This window comes from Mirounga leonina, unplaced genomic scaffold (assembly GCF_011800145.1).
Source record: "Mirounga leonina isolate KUSES-001 unplaced genomic scaffold, KU_Mleo_1.0 Mir_178, whole genome shotgun sequence".
In the NCBI taxonomy this organism is placed as follows: Eukaryota; Metazoa; Chordata; class Mammalia; order Carnivora; family Phocidae; genus Mirounga; species Mirounga leonina.
This window is the reverse complement of record NW_023270464.1, coordinates 22839415-22861419: the sequence shown is the minus strand read 5'-3', so window position 1 is coordinate 22861419 and position 22005 is coordinate 22839415. Positions and strand designations below refer to the sequence as shown.

The following is a 22005-nucleotide window of genomic DNA, read 5'->3' as shown; positions in this document are numbered from 1 at the left end:
AGGAAACAAACTGAGGGTTGCTGGAGTGGGGGGTGGGGTGGCTGGGTATATGTATTCATATACATATACTGTTTGAATACTGTTTGAATAATGTATTCAAAGGGCTGAAAGAGAAAAAGACTCATCCAAGAATTCTATATCCAGCAAAATTACTGTTCAAAACAAAGGAAATTAGCATGTTCCCAGATTAAAAATAAACTCCCCCCAAAAAAACAAAACAGAGAATTCTTAAGTAGCAGACCTGTCCCACTAGAGGGAGTCCTTCAGGCTGAACGGGCACTCAAGGGTGAGATGAATCCATGGGAAGAATTAAAGAGCACCAGTGAACTCCCTGCTCGGCAGGGAGCCTGCTTCTCCCTCTGACCCTCCCCCCTCTCATGTGCTCTCTCTCTCTCATTCTGTCTCAAATAAATAAATAAATAAAATCTTTAAAAAAAAAAAATAAAGAGCACCAGTGAAGGAACTACATAAATAATGTACAGCACAAAAGCATTTTGTGTTTGTAACTCTTCTTCTCCTAGGAGTTAAAAGATAAAGTGATAATTATAAATTGGTGTCAATGGGGGCGCCTGGGTGGCTCGGTAGGTTAGGTGTCCGACTCCTGATCCCGGCTCAAGTCTCAATCTCAGGGTCCTGAGTTTGAGCCCCGTGTTGGGGCTCCACATTAGGTCATGGAGCCTACTTTTAAAAAAATAATTAAATAAAAATAAAAATTGGTGTTGATGGGCATACGACGTACAAAGATGTAATGTGTATGACAATATAGCACAAAGGAAGGAGTGGGAAAGAGAACTGAATTTACAGGAGCAAAGTCTTAGAATACTACTGAAATTAAACTGGTATTAATCTGAATAAGGCTGTTATATTAATCATAATCCAGGACACACACACACACACACACATAGTGCCATAAGAAGCTCTCAAGGTTGGTCTCTCCACCAAAAACAACTAGTAAGCTAGGGGGGAAAATGATCAGAATCAAGTATTTTGGAACTATGGAACCCGACTGGACACTTGGAACAATAAGGGAAATGCTTTACAGGAAAGGGAGATGCTGATTTTTGGTAAGGGAACGCCATGCACGAACAGGTATGATCTCCTTTCCTCAGCCCCGCTGCAGCTGTGGGGAGAGGCCCACCTTCTGGGAGCGGCTGTCTGATGGGGAGCAGACAGACAGTGGGGACTCAGTCCTCCAAACCTGGGGTTGTGTGCTTTGGTCAATGTGGTGGACTCCTGTGGGGATGGGGCAGACACTTGCCTTGGTTTTGGACCTCTCAGGATGCAGTGGATGCAGCGGCTCTCCCTCAATGCACCCCCGGCAAGATTTTTAAGATTTTTATTTATTTTGAGAGAGAGAGAGAGAGAATGCGTGCAAGCGGGGGGAGGGGCAGAGGGAGAGAGAGACACTCAAGTGGACTTCACACAGAGCACAGAGGCCGACTCAGGGCTCGATCTCACAACGCTGAGATCATGACCTGAGCTGAAATCAAGAGTCAGGTGTTTAACCAACTGAGCCACCCAGGCACCCTAACCCTGGGAAGATTTAAAGGGACAATACCACCTTCTTGCTTTTCCCTTTTTGGAGTCAGACATTTAAGGAAATCTTTGTCAGGTCACTGGTTAACAGAGCTAACAGAACAGAAACTTCACTGACCACACAAAATGGAATACAATGCTTTACAAAAAGTTTGGAAAACAGAGTTGATGCCCTCAAAATGCCAAAAAAAAAAAAAAAAAAAAGTCACTGGTCAAGGACATCAAAATCAAGTTTTCTAAATATGCTCAATGAGCTCAAGAAAATCATGAAGAACTGAAGGAAATCAGGAAAACAATGTATGAACAAAATGAGAATATCAATAAAGTGATAAAAATTATTAAAAGAGGGACGCCTGGGTGGCTCAGGTCACAATCCCAGCATCCTGGGATCAAGTTCCACATCGGCCTCCTTGCTCAGCAGGGAGTCTGCTTCTCCCCCTGCTTATGCTTGCTTGCGTGCTCTGACAAATAAATAAAATCTTTTTAAAAAATTATTAAAAGAAACCAAATTCTCAAACTATTCCAAAAAATAAGAGAGGAAGAAAACTTGTAAGTTCATTCACCAAGGCCAGTACCACCCTCATACCAAAATCAAAGACACTACAGAAAACTATAGGCCAGTATCTCTGATGAGCACAGATGCAATAATCCTCAACAAAATATTAGCAAACTGAATCCAACAATACATTAAAAAATCATTCACCACAATCAAGTAGGATTTATTCCAAAGAAGCAAGGGTAACTGAATATTTCCAAATCAAGGTGATACTTCACACAAACAAGAGAAAATACAAACCATTACGATCATCCCAATAGATACAGAAAAAGCTGACAAACTACAACATCCACTCATGATGAAAACGCTCAACAAAATAGGTTTAAAGGGAACATACCTTAACGTAATAAGGCCATAGATGAAAAAACCTCACAGCTAACATCATACTCAATGCTGAAAATCAGAGCTTTTCCTCAAGATCAAGAACAAGAGTGTCTACTCTCAACCACTTTTATTCAACACAGTGCTGAAAGGCCTAGCTGCAGCAATCAGACAAGACATAAAAGGCATCCAAATTGGTAAGGAATAAGTAAAAGTATTTGGAGATAAAACAATACCAAATATAGAAAACCCTAAAGATTCCATCAAAAAGCTACGAGAACTGATAAGTGAATTCAGTAAAGTTGCAGAATATGAAATTAATATACAGAAATCTGTTACGTTTCTACACACTAGTAATGAAGTAGCAGAAAGAAAAAGAAAACAAGGACGCCTGGGTGGCTCAGCTGGTTAAGCATCTGCCTTTGGCTCAGGTCATGATCCCAGGGTCCTGGGATCAAGACCCACATTGGGCTCCCTGCCCAGCGGGGAGTATGCTTTTCCCTCTCCCTCTGCCCCTGCTTGTGGGCTCTCTCTCGTGCTCACTCTCTCAAATAAATAAAATCTTTAAAAAAAAGTTTAAAAAGAATAAAAAAAAAACAAAAACAATCCCATTTACAATTACACCAAGAAGAATAAAATACCTAGGAATAAACTTAATCAAGGAGATGAAAGACCTGTATTATGAGTATAAAACACTGATAAAAAAATAGAAGATGGCACAAATAAAGGGAAAGATATACCATGCTCATGTATTGGAAGATTTAATATTGTTAAAATGCCCATATCACCCAAAGCAATCTACAGATTCAATACAATCTCTATCAAAATACCAAAAGCATTTTTCACAGAACTAGAATACTACTAAAATTTGTATGAAACCACAAAAGACCCCAATTAGCCAGAGCAATCTTCTCAATCCCAGATTTCAAGATCTACTACAAAGCTGTACTAATCAAAACCTTACGGTACTGGCATAAAAACAGACTCACAGGTTGATGGAACAGAATATACAGCCCAGAAATAAGCCACACTTATATGGTCAATCTACAGCAAAGGCGGCAAGAATATGCAATGGCACAAAGACAGTCTTCTCTTCAATAAATGGTGTTGGGAAAACTGGACAGCTACATGCAAAAGAATGAAACTGGACCACTTTCTTACACCATACACAAAAATAAAATGGATTAAAGACCTAAATGTGAGACCTGAAACCATAAAATCCTAGAAGAGAACACAGGCTGTAACTTCTTTGACATCAGCCTTAGCAACTTCTTTCTAAATATATCTCCTCAGGCAAGGGAAACAAAAGCAAACTATTGGGACTACACCAAAATATAAAAAGCTTCTGCACAGCAAGGGAAACCAACAAAACAACAAGGCAACCTACTGAGTGGGAGAAGATATTTGCAAATGACATATCCAATCAGGGGTTACTATCCAAAATAAGAACTCAGGCAAGTCAACACCAAAAACTAATCCAATTAAAAATGGGCAGAAGACCTAAAACAGACATTGCTCCAAAGACATGCAGATGGCCAACAGACACATGAAAAGATGTTCAACATCACTCATCATCAGGGAAATTCAAATCAAAACAACCAATGAGGTATCACATCTGTCAGAATGGCTAAAAAATCATCAACACAAGAAACAACAAGTGTTGGCGACGATGTGGAAAAAAGGGTATCCTCGTGCACTGTTGGTGGAATACAAGCTGATGCAACCACTGGGGAAAACAGTATGAAGGTTCCTTAAAAATTTTTAAAATAGAATTACCATAGGATCCAGTAATTCCACTACTGGGTATTTATCCAAAGAAAACGAAACTGCTAGGGGCGCCTGGGTGGCTCAGTCGTTAAGCGTCTGCCTTCGGCTCAGGTCATGATCCCAGGGTCCTGGGATGGAGCCCCGCATCGGGCTCCCTGCTCGGTGGGAAGCCTGCTTCTCCCTCTCCCACTCCCCCTGCTTGTGTTCCCTCTCTCACTGTGTCTCTCTCTGTCAAATAGATAAATAAAATCTTAAAAAAAAAAAGAAAATGAAACTGCTAATTCTAAAAGATACAAGTACCCCTATGTTTACTGTGGCTTTACAACAGCCAAGATATGGAAGCAACCCAAGTGTCCACTGATAGATGGATGGATAAAGATGTGGTATATATACAATGGAATATTACTCAGTCATAAAAAAGAATGAGATCTTGATATCTGTGACAACATGAATGGTCCTAGAGGGTATTTTGCTAAGTGAAGTAAGTCAGAGAAAGACAAATACCATATGGTTTCACTTACATGTGGAATCTAAAAAACAAAACAAACAAAAAAAACCCTCAGACTCTTAAATACATAGAACTGGTGGTTGCCTGAGGGGAGGTAGGTGAGAGATGGGTAAAATAAAGGGAATTTTCAATTATAAAATAAATAGGTCAAAAGATGAATAGTAATGCACTCCACCCAGCAAGAGAATGCACATTATTCTCGAGCATACATAGGACATTCTCCACTAACAGGACAAATGGTAGAGCATAAAATAAGTCTCAAAAAATAAGACTAAAATACAAGGTTTGTTCTCCAACCACAATGGAATGAAATTAGAAATTAACAACAGCAGGAAATCTGGGAAACTCACAAATACACGGAGGTCAACATACTCTTAAATAACCAATGGGAAAGAAGAAATCACAAGGGAAATTAGAAAATATTTTGAGATAATGAAAACACAACATACCCAGACTTAGAGGATACAGTTAAAACAGTATTAGAAGGGAATGTGTACCTGTAATGCCTGTATTAAAAAAGAAAGATCTCAAATCAATAACTTAAAGTTAACCTTAAAAGCTCAAAAAGATCAAACTAACACCAAAGCAAGTAGAAGGAAGGAAATGGTAAAGACTGCATAGGAAATCAATGAAATCAAGAATTAAAAATAAAACAAAACAAAAATCAATGAAACCAAAAGTTGGTTCTTTGAAAAGATCATTAAACTGACAAACTTTTAACTAGACTGACCAAGAGGGAAAACCCAAACTACTATGAAAGAGGGATCATAGATACCAACCTCACAGAAATTCAAAGGACTATTAGGGAATGCTATGAACAACTGTATAACAGCAAAGTAGAATCAGACAAATTCCTAGAAAGACACAAACACTGGAAACAGAAAATCTAAATAAATCTATAACAAGTAAAGGATGGAATTAGTTATCAAAAAACTTCCCACAAAGAAATACTCAGGACTAGATAGCTTTAATGTTGAATTCTACCTAACATTTAAAAAATAATTAACACCTTAAAATATATGGTCATTTTACTTTTGACCAAGATGCCACAACAACTCAATGAGGAAAGAAGTCTTTTCAACAAATGGGATTGGGACAACAGGATAGCCACATACAACAGAATGACATTGGGCTCCTATCTCACACAAAATAATGCACAAAAGTTAACTCAAAATGGATCAAAGACTGAAATGGAACAGCTTAAACTCTAAAATTGGATTAAGTAGTAGTTTTTTTTGTTTTGTTTTTTAAGATTTTATTTATTTATTTGACAGAGAGAGACACAGCTAGAGAGGGAACACAAGCAGGGGGAGTGAGAGAGGGAGAAGTAGGTTTCCCGCGGAGCAGGGAGCCCGATGTGGGGCTCCATCCCAGGACCCTGGGATCATGACCTGAGCCGAAGGCAGACGCTTAACAACTGAGCCACCCAGGCGCCCCTAAGTAGTAGTTTTTTAGCTATGACACCAAAAGCATAAGTAATGACAAAAATTCATAAATTGCTTTAAAATGGACTTCATCAAAATTAAAAACTTTTTGTGTATTGAAGGGCGCTATCAAAGTGAAAAGACAACCCACAGACTGGATAAAATATCTACAAATCATATATCTGATGAGGGACTAATATCTATAATATATAAAGAATTCTTGCAATTCAACAATTACAAGACAATTTTTACCTGACATTTCAATTAAAAAATGGGCAAAGGGGCGCCTGGGTGGCTCAGTTGGTTAAGCGACTGCCTTTGGCTCAGGTCATGATCCTGAAGTCCCGGGATCGAATCCCGCATCGGGCTCCCTGCTCGGCGGGGAGTCTGCTTCTCCCTCTGACCCTCCTCCCTCTCATGCTCTCTGTCTCTCATTCTCTCTGTCTCAAATAAATTAAAAAAAAAAAAAAAAAAAAGATTTAAAAAAAAAAATGGGCAAAAATTTGCATAGACATTCTCTAAAGTAGACATACAGAGAGCCAGCAGGCACACGAAAAGATGTTCAAAATTAGTCATCAGTGAAATGCAACTGAGAACCACAATGAGATCCCACTACACATACACCCAAGAGGACAGTTTGAATCAAAAAGAGGGACAAGGGCCCCTGGGTGGCTCAGTCAGTTAAGTGACCGACTGTTGATCTCAACTCAGGTCTTGATCTCAGGGTTATGAGTTCAAGCCCCAGTTGGGCTCCATGCTAGGTGTGGAGCCTACTTTAATATTTTATTAATTTAATTTATTTATTTTTAAAGATTTATTTATTTGAGAGAGAGAGGGAAAGGGAAGGGGGGAAGGGCAAAGAGAGAGGGTGAGAGAAACTCAAGCAGACTCCATGCTGAGCGCAAAGCCTGACCCAGGGCTCGATCTCACAACCCTGAGATCATGACCTGAGCTAAAACCAAGTGTCAGAGGCTCAACCAATTGCACCACCCAGGTACCCCCTATTTATTTTAGAGAGCGAGATAAAAAGAACATACCAGCGGGGAGGGTGGGAGGGAGATGGGACAGGCAGGAAGGAGAACGAGCCTATCAAGCAGACTCCATGCTGAGTGCAGAGCCTGACTCGGGGCTCAATCTCCTGACCCTGAGATCATGACCTGAGCCGAAATTGAGAGTCAGATGTGCAATCAAATGAGCCATCCAGGGGTCCCCAGCCTACTTTAAAAAAAAAAGGGGGGGGTTCAACACAAGGTAGGTGTGGAGAAACGAACCCTCATACACTGCTAGTGGGAATGTAAAATGGTACAGCCACTTTGGAAAACGATTCAGTAGTTCCTCACAGTTAAACAGTTACCATATGGCCCTGCAATTTCATTCCAAGGCATGTGCCTGAGAATGAAAAACATGTCTACACAAAATCTTGTACGTGAATGTTTATAGAAACATTATTCACAATAGCCGAAAAGTGGAAACAACTCAAATGTCTAACTGATGAAGGAATAAATAAAAGGCAGTTTATCCATACAATGGTATATTATGGGCAATAAACAGAAATGAGGTGCTAAGACATGCTACAACACATATATAAGGCTTGAAAACATGCTATGTGAAAAAAGCTGGTGTATAGTGTATGATTCCACTTATAAGAAATACCCACAAGAGGGCGCCTGGGTGGCTCAGTTGGTTGAGCATCTGCCTTTAGCTCCTGTCATGATCCCAGGGTCCTAGGATTGGGCACCACATCGAGCTCCTTGCTCAGTGGGGAGTCGGCTTCTCCCTCTCCCCTCTGCTCATGCTCTCTCTCTCTCTCAAAATAAATAAAATCTTAAAAAACAAAACAAACCCAGAAATACCCACAAGAGGAGAATCCACAGAAACAGCAAGTAGATTGATTGGTGGTTGCCTCCAGCTAGGAAAGTCAAGGGAAAAGGAGTTTCTTTCTAGAGTGATAAAAACGACCTGGGCGGTGCCTGGGCAGTTCAGTCGGTTAAGCAGCTGCCTTCGGCTCGGGTCATGATCCCAGGGTCCTGGGATTAAGTCCCATGTCGGGCTCCCCGCTGAGCGGGGAGCCTGCTTCTCCCTCTCCCTCTGCCCCTGCTTGTGTTCCCTCTCTGACTCTGTCAAGTAAATAAAATCTTAAAACAAAAAACAAAAACAAAAAAACCCAATGATCCGGAATTTATGATGATGGTTGCATAACTTTGTGAATATAACAAAGACAGGTGAATCATACTTTACTCAATTACTAAAAGAACAAAAAAGAAAACAAACAAACAAAAACCCTCAAAAGACTTGAAAACAACTGGTCACTATTCTTCCTTTCTTTTTCATTGGTTTTGTAAAATAGATGTTTGTCTGTGGGGGTGACTAGGAAGGGAAAGACTGAGCAGATACCAGGATCAAGTCTTCATCCAAGCTTGGAGGGAGAGAGAGAGACCCCAAGGGGAAAACTGATGGTAACCACAGAGAGGAAAAGAGATCAATGAGCTTCTGCAACAAATAGAGTCTGGAGGCTGCTTTGGCTCTAAGAGCACCCCCTTCTCTTGGCTACCCTAAAAGATAGTACCTTTGGTCCTCTTGAAGTTGTCAAGTTTACACTCCAGACCTTCCACTGCGGACACAGAGTGGCTTCTAGGCAACCCCCGCTTTGCTGATCTCTTTGAAGGAGAAATCATTTCCTTGTTGAAGAGATTTCTTCGAACTTTGGTCACTTCTGAAAGCATTAAAAAAAGAAAAAGCAACATTTACTAATATTCACATTTACTAATAGGATTTCCTTAAATATTATACTCACATGATGCATTCAAACTATTTACTCTTACAAATTCAGTTTAAATCCAACTTTTCAGGAACACGAGGAAGGCCCACATCACTTAAATTAGAGGCTGTCCTCGTTGTAAAATGGACACAATCCTTAAGAGGCTGGCTAATGGAGGTCAGAGTCCTCTTACTATACGCCACTGTTATGATGATTTTCTTCACTTTAGACCTTTTGACTGCTTTGTATTCTGCTCAACTCCAAGGAGAGAAACTGCTCCTTTCAATTCCACAAATCTCATTCTTCTTATGATATTTTACGGATTTGCTAGGTTATTTTAAATGCTCTTCCTGACTCCAGGACATGAGAATTGTGTGACCACTTAGACTCAGTTAGGAGAAACAGCTCCCAAGTCAAAAACTACTTGACAAAGCTAGCAGGATGGCATCTTAGTCCAAAGCAAGATGGCCCAGAGGCGGCTACCCAAACACTAAGGATAAACTCCTCTAAGAGCAGGTCATTTAAATACAAACCAAATCAACTCTGATCCACAAGCTGGGAGGAGCCCTGATATTTACCCACTAGTGACCGACATTGCTGTTGAGGACACCAATAACACCCAAGTTTCAAAACAAATGCCTGAAATGGATTTAGGACCTGACAGCCAAGTTTGATTTGTTCCTTGGTTTTCCCAAGTTTTTCAAAGTTTAATATGGACAGAAAGCTTCAAAGAATAACACATTACACATAAAATCAACTCTAAAATTCACCAGCCATTCAACATGTTTTCTCCCTGCACCTCTATGTTTACAGAATTTTCCCCCACCGAAGTTGCAGAGTAAGGTGGGGACATCCCAACCCTTCAGTTCCCTGCACGTCAGTGCACATCTCCCAAGAACAAGGGCAGGGCACCCGGCATACTATCCACCTTCCCACTTCTCTCATGGTCAGCAATATCCCTTACCGCTCCCCCACCCCGACCCATGAAAGTTAAGATGCAAGCAGATCATGTGGTGCGTTCAGCGGTCACACTTTAAATGCTTTCACCTAAACCAGTTTATCATCACTTCTTTTCCTTTTTGTGGTTTTCATAATAATAGTGTTTTTAAAAAAGATTTCCAGCCAGTGCTTTTGCAGAATGCAGTATTTTGAGACCATGTGAATACCTCATTCTCCTAGCACGTGGTATTTGGACAGATTTCATTAACCAACGATTATACAAAATTCTAATTTATAACTGTATGCAGCTGCTAAAATACGTGCAATTAAACTACGTTTGTCATGCTAGTCAATAAATGCGTGCACGGCTAGAGCACAGTATACCTTGTACTGGATCTTTCACCGGAAGTAGAGGCTGCTGAAGAGGAGGACGAGAGCTCTCCTGGAAGAGGAGGAAATCGGCATTCATTTAAAAGAATAAAAATTCCACATGAAATCCTCTGACCCCTGCAGTTCCACTTGCAGGAATCCCTAACAGTAATACTTGTAAAATGCACAAAAACAGATACATGTTCTAAGGACACTGAAGCCTGCATTGTAATACAAAATAAGAAACACCCTCAACATCCATAGAGTGAAGCAATTTTTTTTTTTTTTGAGTGAAGCAAATTTTGATACATCCATCCAACGCAGACATTAAAACCTCAGGAAGACCTCTAGAAATAGAGAAGGAAGGAAGACCTATCTGTACGTACACAGAAACAAGTCCATGATGGGAAAAAAGAAAAAAAAAAAAAACAGAACAAGTACAGCAGGTTTGTACAGCTTGTAATGTGTATGTATGTGTGTAACAGGTATGAAGACACCTTTGATGTGTGCTATTGGTACATATAGAAAAGGGCCTGGAACAGACACAACAGTCATCAAGGATTACTTCTGAAGAATGAATGGAGGAGGGGCGACTGAGTGGCTCAGTCAGTTGAGCATCAGACTCTGATTTCAGCTCAGGTCACAATCTCAAGGTTGTGAGATTCTCAGGGCTGTGAGATCGGACTCCTGTGGCGGGCTCCACGGGGAGTCTGCTTGAGATTCTCTCCCTCTCCCCCGCTCCTCTCTCTCAAATAAAATCTTAAAAAAAAAAAAAAAAAATGAATGAATGGAGAAGGGACACTCTTATTAAATTTTAACTTTATAGGATTTTTTTAACGATGATCATATATACTTTTTATAACTAAAAAGGGAAAACCCATATAAATTAGAGGATGACTATACTCTTAAGGACTTCTCTGCATTAATCTATTTACTATACAATAGTCTAAAAATCTAGGTGCATCTAAACAACGGAATTGTTTTTAAAGCTTTTGTTTCTTTCCAGTTATGCCAATATATTTCTTGAAGAATGAACTACCATATAGAGGCTGATGTAAGGAGTGCTAGAAAGGACTGCAAATCATTGTAACATCTAGAGAGAAAGGAGGTCTGACACCTTTGTGGTCACCCACTTCTGGATTTCCCGCTCTCCAATCAGGATTCCAAGATACACAAGATTTGCATTTTTTCACTTATACTTATTAAGGCATACTAAGGAAGTGAACACCACTAACTCTTAAAACAACAATCCCACCTCCAATTCCAAAGGACAGCTATACATCTCTACAAACAGAAGCACTACTGTGATGATTAATGCTAGTAAAGCTAGTTCTTACAGAATTTTAACTCTTCTCAGATAGTTCACGCAGTTCAAAAAGTTTCAATGCACTGTCTCCCTTCTTTCCTTAACAAGATATCAATTCTACTTAATAAACAGACTCCAGCTGGGTTTCTTTTTTTGCAACCAAGAAAGCCTCAAGTTCTCACACCTGCCACCAAAAAAAAACAAACCAGCAATCACCTGGCTTCACGACAGCTGCCCCCAGCCCACCTTACTGAAGTAAAATGTACTGAAAAGTACCTTCTGGTCTGCAAGTCCTGAAAGTCCTATTATGATGCACATTATTTTTCAGTGTCTCTTTGTTTTGTTATTATTTTGAGTTTGCTTATCTAAAGATTTTTTTTTTAAGATTTTATTTATTTATTTGACAGAGAGAGACACAGTGAGAGAAGGAACATAAGCAGGGGGAGAGGAAAAGGGAGAAGCAGGCTTCCTGCTGAGCAGGGGCCCGATCCCACGACCCTAGAACCATGACCTGAGCCGAAGGCAGACGCTTAATGACTGAGCCACCCAGGCGACCCTCTAAAGATTTTTTAACTTATTCATTCCTTTCTGTTTTTCTTTGTATCACCTCTAACTGTCATACTTTTGGGTAAACTGGTTAATCTTTAGCAAATTTATAGTTCTTTAGTTGTTGGATTCCAGTTGAATACTCATTCATAAAAACATCTTGTTTTATTTCTGTAACCTCCAGTGTCCACTTCCTCAAAGTAGAGACATTGCCCTTCAAGCTTATTTATTGTGTCAACTCATGCTGGAAGAAACAGATCCTGTAGCACTATTTCCTGTCCATTGGGAAAAAACTTACGTTTTTTGTAGCTCTCTTGGACACTTTGGGGATCTCAATTTGTCGAAGATTCTGCGAAACCTCTGCAATGCTTTTATGTCTTATTAATGCATTTTTCCTTTTAAAAATAGAAACAAACAGCCATTATACGAGTAAAGGTTACGAGTAAATTAGAAAAGAATCAGAGTTGAAAATAATACACTAATAAAAGCCAGTTATGTTGGCATTGGTCTGAATTTGTAGCAAAACACGCCAACTTCACAATTTCCAAAAGTTAACTACTATCAATTCAACTAGTTATGAAGAACGAAGAGCATCAAGGAAAAGAGAAAGTACACTGAAGTCCGAAGCTTATCTCATAAAAGGCTCCTAGCTCCTGGAGACCCCACGTGGATAGGCAAGGGCACTGGGGACTACATTATCAATCCTGTATATTCCTTGGATAATAAAAAGGATGCCAGATGCTGCATGTTAGGAATGCCAATAGATGGCTCCTGGGATTCAGACAGAAGGGCAACTAGTAATTCAACAAGTTATATACCAAGACAACTGCCCTCTGTCAGAACTACAACAGAGCAAGTAATTCCTTCAATTCCTTGAGCTCCCACCTTCTCTTCTTAGCTGATCGGGTTCGAAGCTCCTCCAGCTGGTCAGATTCAGTGCCACCCGACACTGATCTATGAGCACTTGACAGAAGAGGCACAGAAAGAAGGGGGGATATGTTCTCTTCTGTCACGGAGTCATCACTGAAAAAATCTAGAGGAAGGACACCAGCCAGCTTCTGAGGAATCATAAACCCTAGGCTGTCATAAAGATTTCCAAGTGTCTTCGGGATCGAGTCAATATACCTGTGGAATAGATTGGTTAAATATGCAATGGCCACCATTCCACCCTCTCTGTTCCATCCCTCATCCAGCAGGACAAACAGTCCTGAGAATTCCACAATTCTCACATAATACCACATGCAGTTCCTGGTAAAATAGTTCTAAAGTTAGTAGTCATCCAACTCACAATCCCAAAATTTCTTCCAGAAACTTTGTTAGGTATGCCAAATCCTCAGTCAAACACACCATGCGCAGCAAGTCTGTCACCTGAAGAAGATATTCGAAAATTACCATATGCCTTCTGCAGGGAAGCTAAGAGCCTTCAGGCTTATTTCCAGCAGCACTGAGCTATATACTTGCCTCCTTCACCACCTGCTCCATCTCAACGATGCTTTCGTGGACGGAAGGGCACTGCAGACACAGCTCCAAACGAAGCAATACCTGAAGCTGGCACCTTGACAGAATAAAACACCTGGGTCGTATCTATCTTAAGTGCCATTTAACTGAGAGCAAAGATCGGTTTACAAAAGAACCGACAACCAAAAAGGAGAAGAGCCCCTGCCTTCTCCAAATAACGATATGCTTATCAGGTAAATAGGTAACTCAAACTGCACGTCAGAACATCACCAAGAATCAACCACAAAAAGCCTCTGTGAGCAACTGGCAATCGAGTTGGTATTTATTTATTTATTTACTTATTTATCTATCAGTCAATCAATTTTAAATGGATCCAAGCAAATCTTGGAGCTGTTTTGGAGTGATGGTAAAAAATAAGTAAATAAATCAAGGTAGTTACTTACTCTCTGACTTTATCTTCATCCAGTTTTTCCCCTAGATTCTGTCGAAGACTTTTGCTAGTTTTTAAGAGGCTATTTTTTACTTGATTCACGCAGTTCATCTGAAAATAAAAAATTATTACATAGGAGAATTCTGAGTTACTAATTATTTCTAATTCATTTCACAGCTGATTAATGTCCTAAGAAGGGAAGTACATTCCCTTACGAATTGCTCCCTTATTTCATTTGAATGAAAAATAGTTGAAATGAATGTGCAGGGTGTCTGGGTGGCTCAGTCGGTTGAGTGTCAGACTCTTGGTTTCTGCTCAAGTCATGACATCAGGGTTCCTAGGATCAAGCCCCGCCTTGGGCTCTGTGCTTGATGCAGTCTGCTTGAGATTCTCTCTCTCCCTCTCCCCCACCCCACCCCCTGCTCACACACTCTAACAAAACCTTAAAAAAAAAAAAAAAAAAAAAATCTTTTTCCTTCATATTTTCAAAAGGAGCAGGGTAAAAAGTATTTGAGAGCAAGGGGGCATGGCTACAACAAGTCTGCATATCTGACCTTCCTTAAAAAAAAAAAAAAAGATTCCATTAAGTTAGTGACTGAGAAATCTAAGGACCATGGGAGTGCCTGGGTGGCTCAGTCAGTAGAGCATCTGACTCTTGATCTCAGGTATTGATCTCAGGGTTGTGAGTTCAAGCCCTGAGTTGCGCATGGAGCTTACTTTAAATAAATAAGAAAGAAAAGAAAAGAAAAAAAGAGGAAGAAAGGAAAAGAAAAAAGACTGTAAACAACTCCTGTCCACTTTAGAGGCGCCTGGCTTGTACCACTAACCATGAATAAAGACAATGATAGCATGGTCTAAACCAATGATTGGCAGTACTCCCTGTGCATAAGAATCATCTAGCAAGCTTTTTATAAGTACATATGCCCGGGACCCAAGCCCCAAAGATCTGTTTCAGTTGGTCTTGAGGAAGCTAGGCATCAGCATTTTAAAAAAGTGTTCTAGGTGACTCTGGGTAAAAAACACCAGCTTAATTCATGCAGCTAACATGCAGCTGAAGACAGAGATTTCATTAGAAAAGAAGTATATGTAATTACCACTACCTTCACTTGGCCTATTTCCTGGGTTTCTGCCAGTTCACCATGTCCCCCTTCCAAGGTCTGGAATTATGTTCACCCCCTTGCTTATCTTACTTGTGAATCACACACCACATAATAGTCATTTCCCAAGACATATGAACCAAACCCACCAACAAGCAACCAACCACCCCATACTCTCTTACTTCTAATTCCTTGGTGCCTTTGGATTTTAGGAATGCTTTAATGGTTGATATCATATTCCTAGCACATGAATGCAATGTGATTTCTCCTGTGGCCACAGTCTTTTGGTAATTTTCATGTATGTAAGATAGGAGCTCCTCTTCGGTTTTAAAATCTATGAAAAAAAAATAAAATTGATCATCACATCTAGTCATTGTATTGTTTAAGCCAGTGGTTATCAACTGAGAATTTTTGCCTCCCAGGGGACATTTGACTGTGTTTGGGTTGCCAGACTGGTGGGGATGAGGAGGATGCTCCTGGCATCTAGTGGGCAGAGGCCAGGGATGCTGCTAAACATCCTACAGCACAAAGGACAGCCCCCACAACAGATTATCCCACTGAAAATGTCAATAGTATGGAGGCTGAGAAATTGCAGAGATGATAATTTTAAGGCTTTGCAAATCAAGTGTGCATGTTATAAATTTAAGGATAATCATTAATGGAAAATAAACTATAGGGGTGCCTGGCTGGCTCAGTTGATGGAGCATATAACTCTTGATCTCAGGGCTGTGAGTTCAAGCCTCATGTTGGGTATAGAGACTACTTAAAAATAAAATCTTAAAAAAGCAAAACAAAACAAAACTATATAACCTCCAAACCTAGCAGAAAGGAAAAAGAGAAATAAACAAAACTTGATTAATCCCATAGTCTGCTAGAAAGGAAAAAATAAAAACTATAGAAAGCACAAAATAAGACACTAAAAAACATCCAAGCTTATCAGTAATTATAAACATTTATTTTACAAATATACTTGATGGGTAAAAGAAACTATCAGATTGGATTAAAAAATTCCCTTACATTATGAATGTCAGAAATTATTTAGAAATAAGTATCAATGAAAACAGAATATGGCAAACTTATTTAATGCAGTTAAACTTAAAGGAAAATTCATAGACTTAAACAATCTTTTAAAGAAAAAAAAATAGGGGCACCTGGGTGGCTCAGTTGGTTAAGCATCTGCCTTTGGCTCAGGTCATAATCCTGGGGTCCTGGGATTGAGCCCCCCATCGGGCTCCCTGCTCAGTGGGGAGCCTGCTTCTCCCTCTGCCCCTCTCCCTGCCCATGCTCTCGCTCTCTCCCTAATAAAATCTTTAAAAAATTAAAAAATTAAAAAAAAATAAAAACCAATCAGCTAAGGGCCCAACACAAGAAATAACATGAGAGTAAACCCCAAAAGAAAGGAATAAAGATAGGAACAAAAATGAATAGGAAAAATAAAAAGGAAACAAGAGAGATCAACAGAAACAAAACAATGATTCTCTGAGAACCCAAATACAGAAACCTATAGTAAAACTGAGCCATTTAAAATGGGAGAAAGCATAAATAAGCAACATTAGAATGAAAAAATAGAGCACAGATTTGAAATACTAGTAAGAGGTAAGGTTGAAGTTCATTTTCTCCATACAAACACCCATTTGTTCCAGCACCATTTGTTGAAAAGATTATCCTTTGGCCACTGAATTACTGGGGCACCTTTGTCAAAAAGCTGTGTGCCCCTGTCGGGCAGGTCTATTTCTGCTCAGAATCTAGTCCAGAAACTGTTAATAGCATACAGTCTTGGGTGCTGTTAATTTTGCTCTCCCTTGAATGAAACATCCACATTCTCAAATACTTTTATTAGCTCATTAAAGACATTGTCTCATTCAGACTGATGATTATCTATGACTCTAACATTCCACAGGCAAAAAAAAAAGCCTTCAAGGCGCAGAATTTATTTATTTATTCCAGAATTCTCAAAAGAAATCAAAAGTGACATCATGCAGTTACTGCCCGAAGTCCATAAGCTATCTTTACAGTCCTCCCACAGGACTGGCTCTGAACGTGCCCTGAGAAATGAGAAACCTACTGCAATTTTATCCCTTTTTTAGAAAACAAAGAATGGTAAAAATTAGGGACACCTGGGTAGCTCAGCCGGTTAAGCATCTGTCTTTGGCTCAGGCCGTGATCCCGGAGTCCTGGGATCGAGCCCTGCGTCAGGCTCCCTGCTTAGCAGGGAGTCTGCTTCTCCCTCTACCCCTCACCCTGCTCTCATGCTCTCTCTCACTCTCTCTAATAAATAAAATCTTAAAAAAAGAAAAAAGAATAGTAAAATTAATGTTACTGGACAAAATTTTTCTGTCCAACTCTGAAAGACCTTAATACCCTAGATCACTCCCAAAGCTTTCTCCTCTCCCTTAATTCCTCAATGTATAAAGCTTCTTTAACCACCTCTCATATGGCCATGCCATGGCCAGTCTTGTGACTTTGCTTATGCCAATCCCCTATCTAGCATGCTCTCTCTTACCTTGCTGCCATCTCAATCAACTCTGCTTGCTCCTTAGCATCTAGCCTGGGCTCCCCTGACTCCTGAGAAGCCTCCTCAGCCTGTTCTGGCCCAAAGACTTGCCCTTCCCGTTCACCAGTCCTAGTAATGTCTTTACTTCCCCAACAGGCAAGTCCTTCCTGTTGTAGATTCCTGGCTCTCTCGTGTATTAGGTTGCATTAGTTCATTATGTATTTTGTGTGTGTGTGTGTGTGTGTATCTGCATATATCTCGTGTATTAGGTTGCATTAGTTCATTATGTATTGTGTGTGTATCTGCATATATGAATTCATTATTATCATCTTTGCTGCTGGATCATAAATCTGAGAATAGGACACCATCTTATTTTTATTGTATTCCCCATAACATACTTTGAGGAATGCAGCAGATGCTTGATAAATATTCATTAACTGGCGGATAGGATTAAAACTTATAAGAATCTGAGGTATGAAAAAGTAAACCTGGCCTTAGACACCAAAAAGCTGTGGAACTGAGGAATACCTTTAGGTTTAGAGCTTCTTAGTGTCCTTCCTCTGTTTTCCCATTTATCTGCTGTCCTCCCACCGGCCGGCCTTTGGACCCCCTTCTCCCCGGCCGCCTCTGGACTGCCATCTGGACACAGCTTCTGCGCCTTCACATTCAGCCTTGCCACGTTCAACATCTTCAGGGAGCGGCACATGGTGTTCATCTTCTGCCGCACTGGAGTCCGAGGGACCCCTCCTTCCAAAACAGCATGGAGAGAAAAGGAAAATAGCTTTCACTTCTGCCAATTTAGGAACCACTTTAATTCAGATGAAATAGTCTGTGAAAGAATACCAAAATAAAGAATATCCCTTCAGGAGGATCTCAATTTGGTGGTTCATGCATCTCCTTGTACCTACAACCTGGAGTAGAAAGAGAGCTCTTCTTTAAACTGAGGTTTAGGAACGGAACATCGCAACAGGATCAGATGATTTTTAGCAAGGCAAATGCCAAACAGACCCATTTTGGTGTTCCCCAATGGTCAGAGTTATGACGAAACTCTCCTAAAAGGCAATTGAGCAGTCTGCATCAAAAGCTACTTTCTCCCACTTTTTGGTACAGTAACTTGTTCCTGACAACTTATTCTAAGGAAGGCACTCAAAAAATAAATTGCATGCAGGGCACCTGGGTGGCTCAGTCGTTAAGCGTCTGCCTTCGGCTCAGGTCGTGATCCCAGGGTCCTGGGATCAAGCCCTGCATCAGGCTCCCTGCTCAGCGGGAAGCCTGCTTCTCCGTCTCCCACTCCCCCTGCTTGTGTCCCTGCTCTCACTATCTCTCTCTGTCAAATAAATCTTAAAAAAAAAAGAAAAAAGAAAAAAAAAATCACATGCATGATGTACACTAATATTATTTATAATGATAAAAACTGAAAATCTGTTTGACAACGCAAGAATTTTGTAAATTTTGTGAAGCAATGAGGTAGAATAGTAACCAAAAAGGCAAGGTAGCAGATGAGTATTTATAAGCAGCACATAAAGTTGGATTTATATTTCTGTCATATCTAAAAATGGAAATGGCCTATTAAGAAAGTAGGATTGTGAGCGATTTTTTAACATCACTTTCGTAACTAATGTAATCATTTTCAAATTTGAAATCTAAGAACTTGTCCTTCTCTTATTCAGTTACCATTTCAACTACATTTTAGGGAATGCCAATCTTTTAAAACATTACACGCTCAAAAAACAGTCTATGCACATACGTTTCTTTTTGCTGTCTTCCTCCTTGGACACAACGGATTCTTCCCGAGACTTTCTCTGGTAGAGCTCGGACAGGCAACATGTTAATTCATTTTCAGTTTTGGAAGACTCTTCCTTATTAGATGAGGCAGCCTGTAGTAACCTGTGAACAAGGCAAGATGTCTAGTATAAAGCTGAAATTCTGGTTTTTCCAAAATGCTATAACAACAAAATTCATTATCCTTTTAAAAGTTAATCAAAAGATGTCCACACAAGAAGCCTTCAAAAATTTTTTTTCTCAGGAGGGAAAATGTCCCTGTCTTCTCACAATTTAAACACTCACACTAGAAGATAGGAGAGAAATACGCAGTAGACTGCCCCCTCATAGCTCTCAGAAGAAACCAACCAATGCAACACCTTAATAATCAGACCTGTAGACTCCATAATTGTGACACAATAAATGTTTGTTGTTTAAGCCCCTCAAAAAAAAAAACCACTCAGGAATGGAAGCAACCTGTTCACAAAACCATTAATCATGACATATAGTATTGACTTATCCATAGTTATTTTTTACTCAGTGTATTTTTTACTCACTTAATATACTGATGTAACAGTATATTGTCACAGTGACTTCTGAATAATTCTTTCACATTGTAGTAAACTAATTTGGGATTGATGAGAAGGGGATGAAGTGGGGCTGAGGGGCTGATTACAACCTGCTCTCTGAAATGGTTGTAATGGTTGTAATCATTTACAATTCTATTGTCTAAAGTGTCATTTCCCCTTGTTCTAGATCAGATTTACTGACCTGGGACAATCTAATGGTATAAAATAGAATCTTGCGGGGTTTTTCTTATTATGGTTTTCATTTCCATTTATCTAAACTGACCATCTTTTTTTTTTTTTTTTTTTTTTTGAGTTCTATGCCCAATGTGGAGCTTGAACTCAGGTCCCTGAGATCAAGAGTTTTAGTTATCAAATGCTTTTCTGCCTAGGACTACAGATCAGTCACTGCAAACTAAGCAAACTAAGAAAATGGCACAACTTTCGGGGCGCCTGGGTGGCTCAGTCATTGAGCGTCTGCCTTCGGCTCGGGTCGTGGTCCCGGGGTCCTGGGATCGAGGCCCCCATCAGGCTCCCTGCTCGGCGGGAGGCCTGCTTCTCCCTCTCCCACTCCCCCTGCTTGTGTTCCCTCTCTAGCTGTCTCTCTCTGTCAAATAAATAAATAAAATCTTAAAAAAAAAAAGAAAGAAAGAAAGAAGAAAATGGCACAACTTTCAAAATGCATTACTTGATTTAAAGTAGGAGGAAGTTATGGCGACATGAGTTGAATCTGCTGGGGCTCTTAGTTTCACACATGTAGCAGGTCTGAAGCAGACTAATTCTCCCTAAGTGTGCTGGGATTTCCTTTCACTGAGGGGAGGGTTTGTTTAGAACTTATGAACCTTTCAAATACACAGTAGAGAAAGCATTATTAGATATATACCTCCCAGCAAGATTAAATACTTGCTAATGGTTTACCCTATCTACTTCAGATTTTTTAGTGAAATTAAGCATTATAGACACACAAAAAAGCCCACTCTTATCTTTTCCCATCGCTTCCTTCCAGAGATATTCCTAGACCTGTGTTTATAGAGACATACATATGTATGGAAACCAATATAAATTGCTATCATATGCATTCTAAGTTTTTAAAAGTATCATACATCATCCTTTTGCACTTTTTTGTCTGTACTCAACATATTTTTCATGAGCATATAAGTACCTCTAGTTTATTCAGTTTTACTAATCTGTAATATTCCCTTGTATAACTATATCACAGTTTGTTTCTCCATTTCCCCACTGAGAGACAGCTGGTTCTTTCCACTTTTTCACTTTTAAGGACTGGCAGTGAACAATCAAGAGTAGCTCTCCTCACGTTTGTGCAAAAACTTCTCTAATGTAGACACACATAAATGGAATTGCTGGTTGTCAGTATGCGAAGTTTCTGCTTTACTAGGAATACAACCTGCTCTCTGAAATGGTTGTAATCATTTATAATTCTATTGTCTAAAGTGTCATTTCCCCTTGTTCTAGATCAGATTTACTGACCTGGGACAATCTAATGGTATAAAATAGAATCTTGCGGGGTTTTTCTTATTATGGTTTTCATTTCCATTTATCTAAACTGACCATCTTTTTTTTTTTTTTTGAGTTCTATGCCCAATGTGGAGCTTGAACTCAGGTCCCTGAGATCAAGAGTCACATGCTCTCCAGACTGAGCCAGCCAGGTGCCCCAACTGAGTATCTTAGCTTTTCAAATTACTGCTCTATTGGATTTCATTGCATGAACCACTTGTTCGCATTCTTTGCCCAATTGCTTGTCTTTTCCTTGTTGATTTTTAGGAACTCTGTACTAATTTAGATACTAATCCTTTCTTAGTTATATGGATACAGCCACCTAGGCCTATGACTAGTCCTTTTTCGTCATACAGAAAATTTTAAATTATAGTCATCTATTTTCCTTCATGGTTTGAACGCTTTAGGTTTTATATAAGAAATCCATTCCCAGCCTGAACTACTCATCTTCCCTTCTTACGATTTTAAAGCTTTACTTTTCATGCTTGTTTTTAAAATTTTATTAGGACTTTTTCATTGTGTATGTTGTGAAGGAGAAATCTAATTTTTATCCTTTTTCTTCTAGAGAGCGAACTGTCACACCACCATTTATTGCACAGTCTATTCTTTCCCACATTTATAATTCTGCCTCTGTCATATGCTGAGCTCCCATAC

General features: G+C 39.7%; 1 protein-coding gene across 1 annotated transcript in view; it reads right to left on the bottom strand.

Annotated features, from left to right (window-relative positions):
* TICRR (TOPBP1 interacting checkpoint and replication regulator) overlaps window positions 1–22005 on the bottom strand; it is a 44246-nt gene that overhangs the window by 10992 nt on the left and 11249 nt on the right. Inside the window, exons 6-15 of the mRNA XM_035024123.1 lie at window positions 19257–19396; window positions 18038–18256; window positions 15198–15349; window positions 13932–14029; window positions 13492–13585; window positions 13319–13398; window positions 12916–13155; window positions 12329–12425; window positions 10194–10251; window positions 8679–8825 (exon numbers count right to left, since the gene is read on the bottom strand). Of these exons, the coding sequence (XP_034880014.1) occupies window positions 8679–8825; window positions 10194–10251; window positions 12329–12425; window positions 12916–13155; window positions 13319–13398; window positions 13492–13585; window positions 13932–14029; window positions 15198–15349; window positions 18038–18256; window positions 19257–19396 (1325 nt within the window). The remainder of the gene's footprint in view (window positions 1–8678; window positions 8826–10193; window positions 10252–12328; window positions 12426–12915; window positions 13156–13318; window positions 13399–13491; window positions 13586–13931; window positions 14030–15197; window positions 15350–18037; window positions 18257–19256; window positions 19397–22005) is intronic.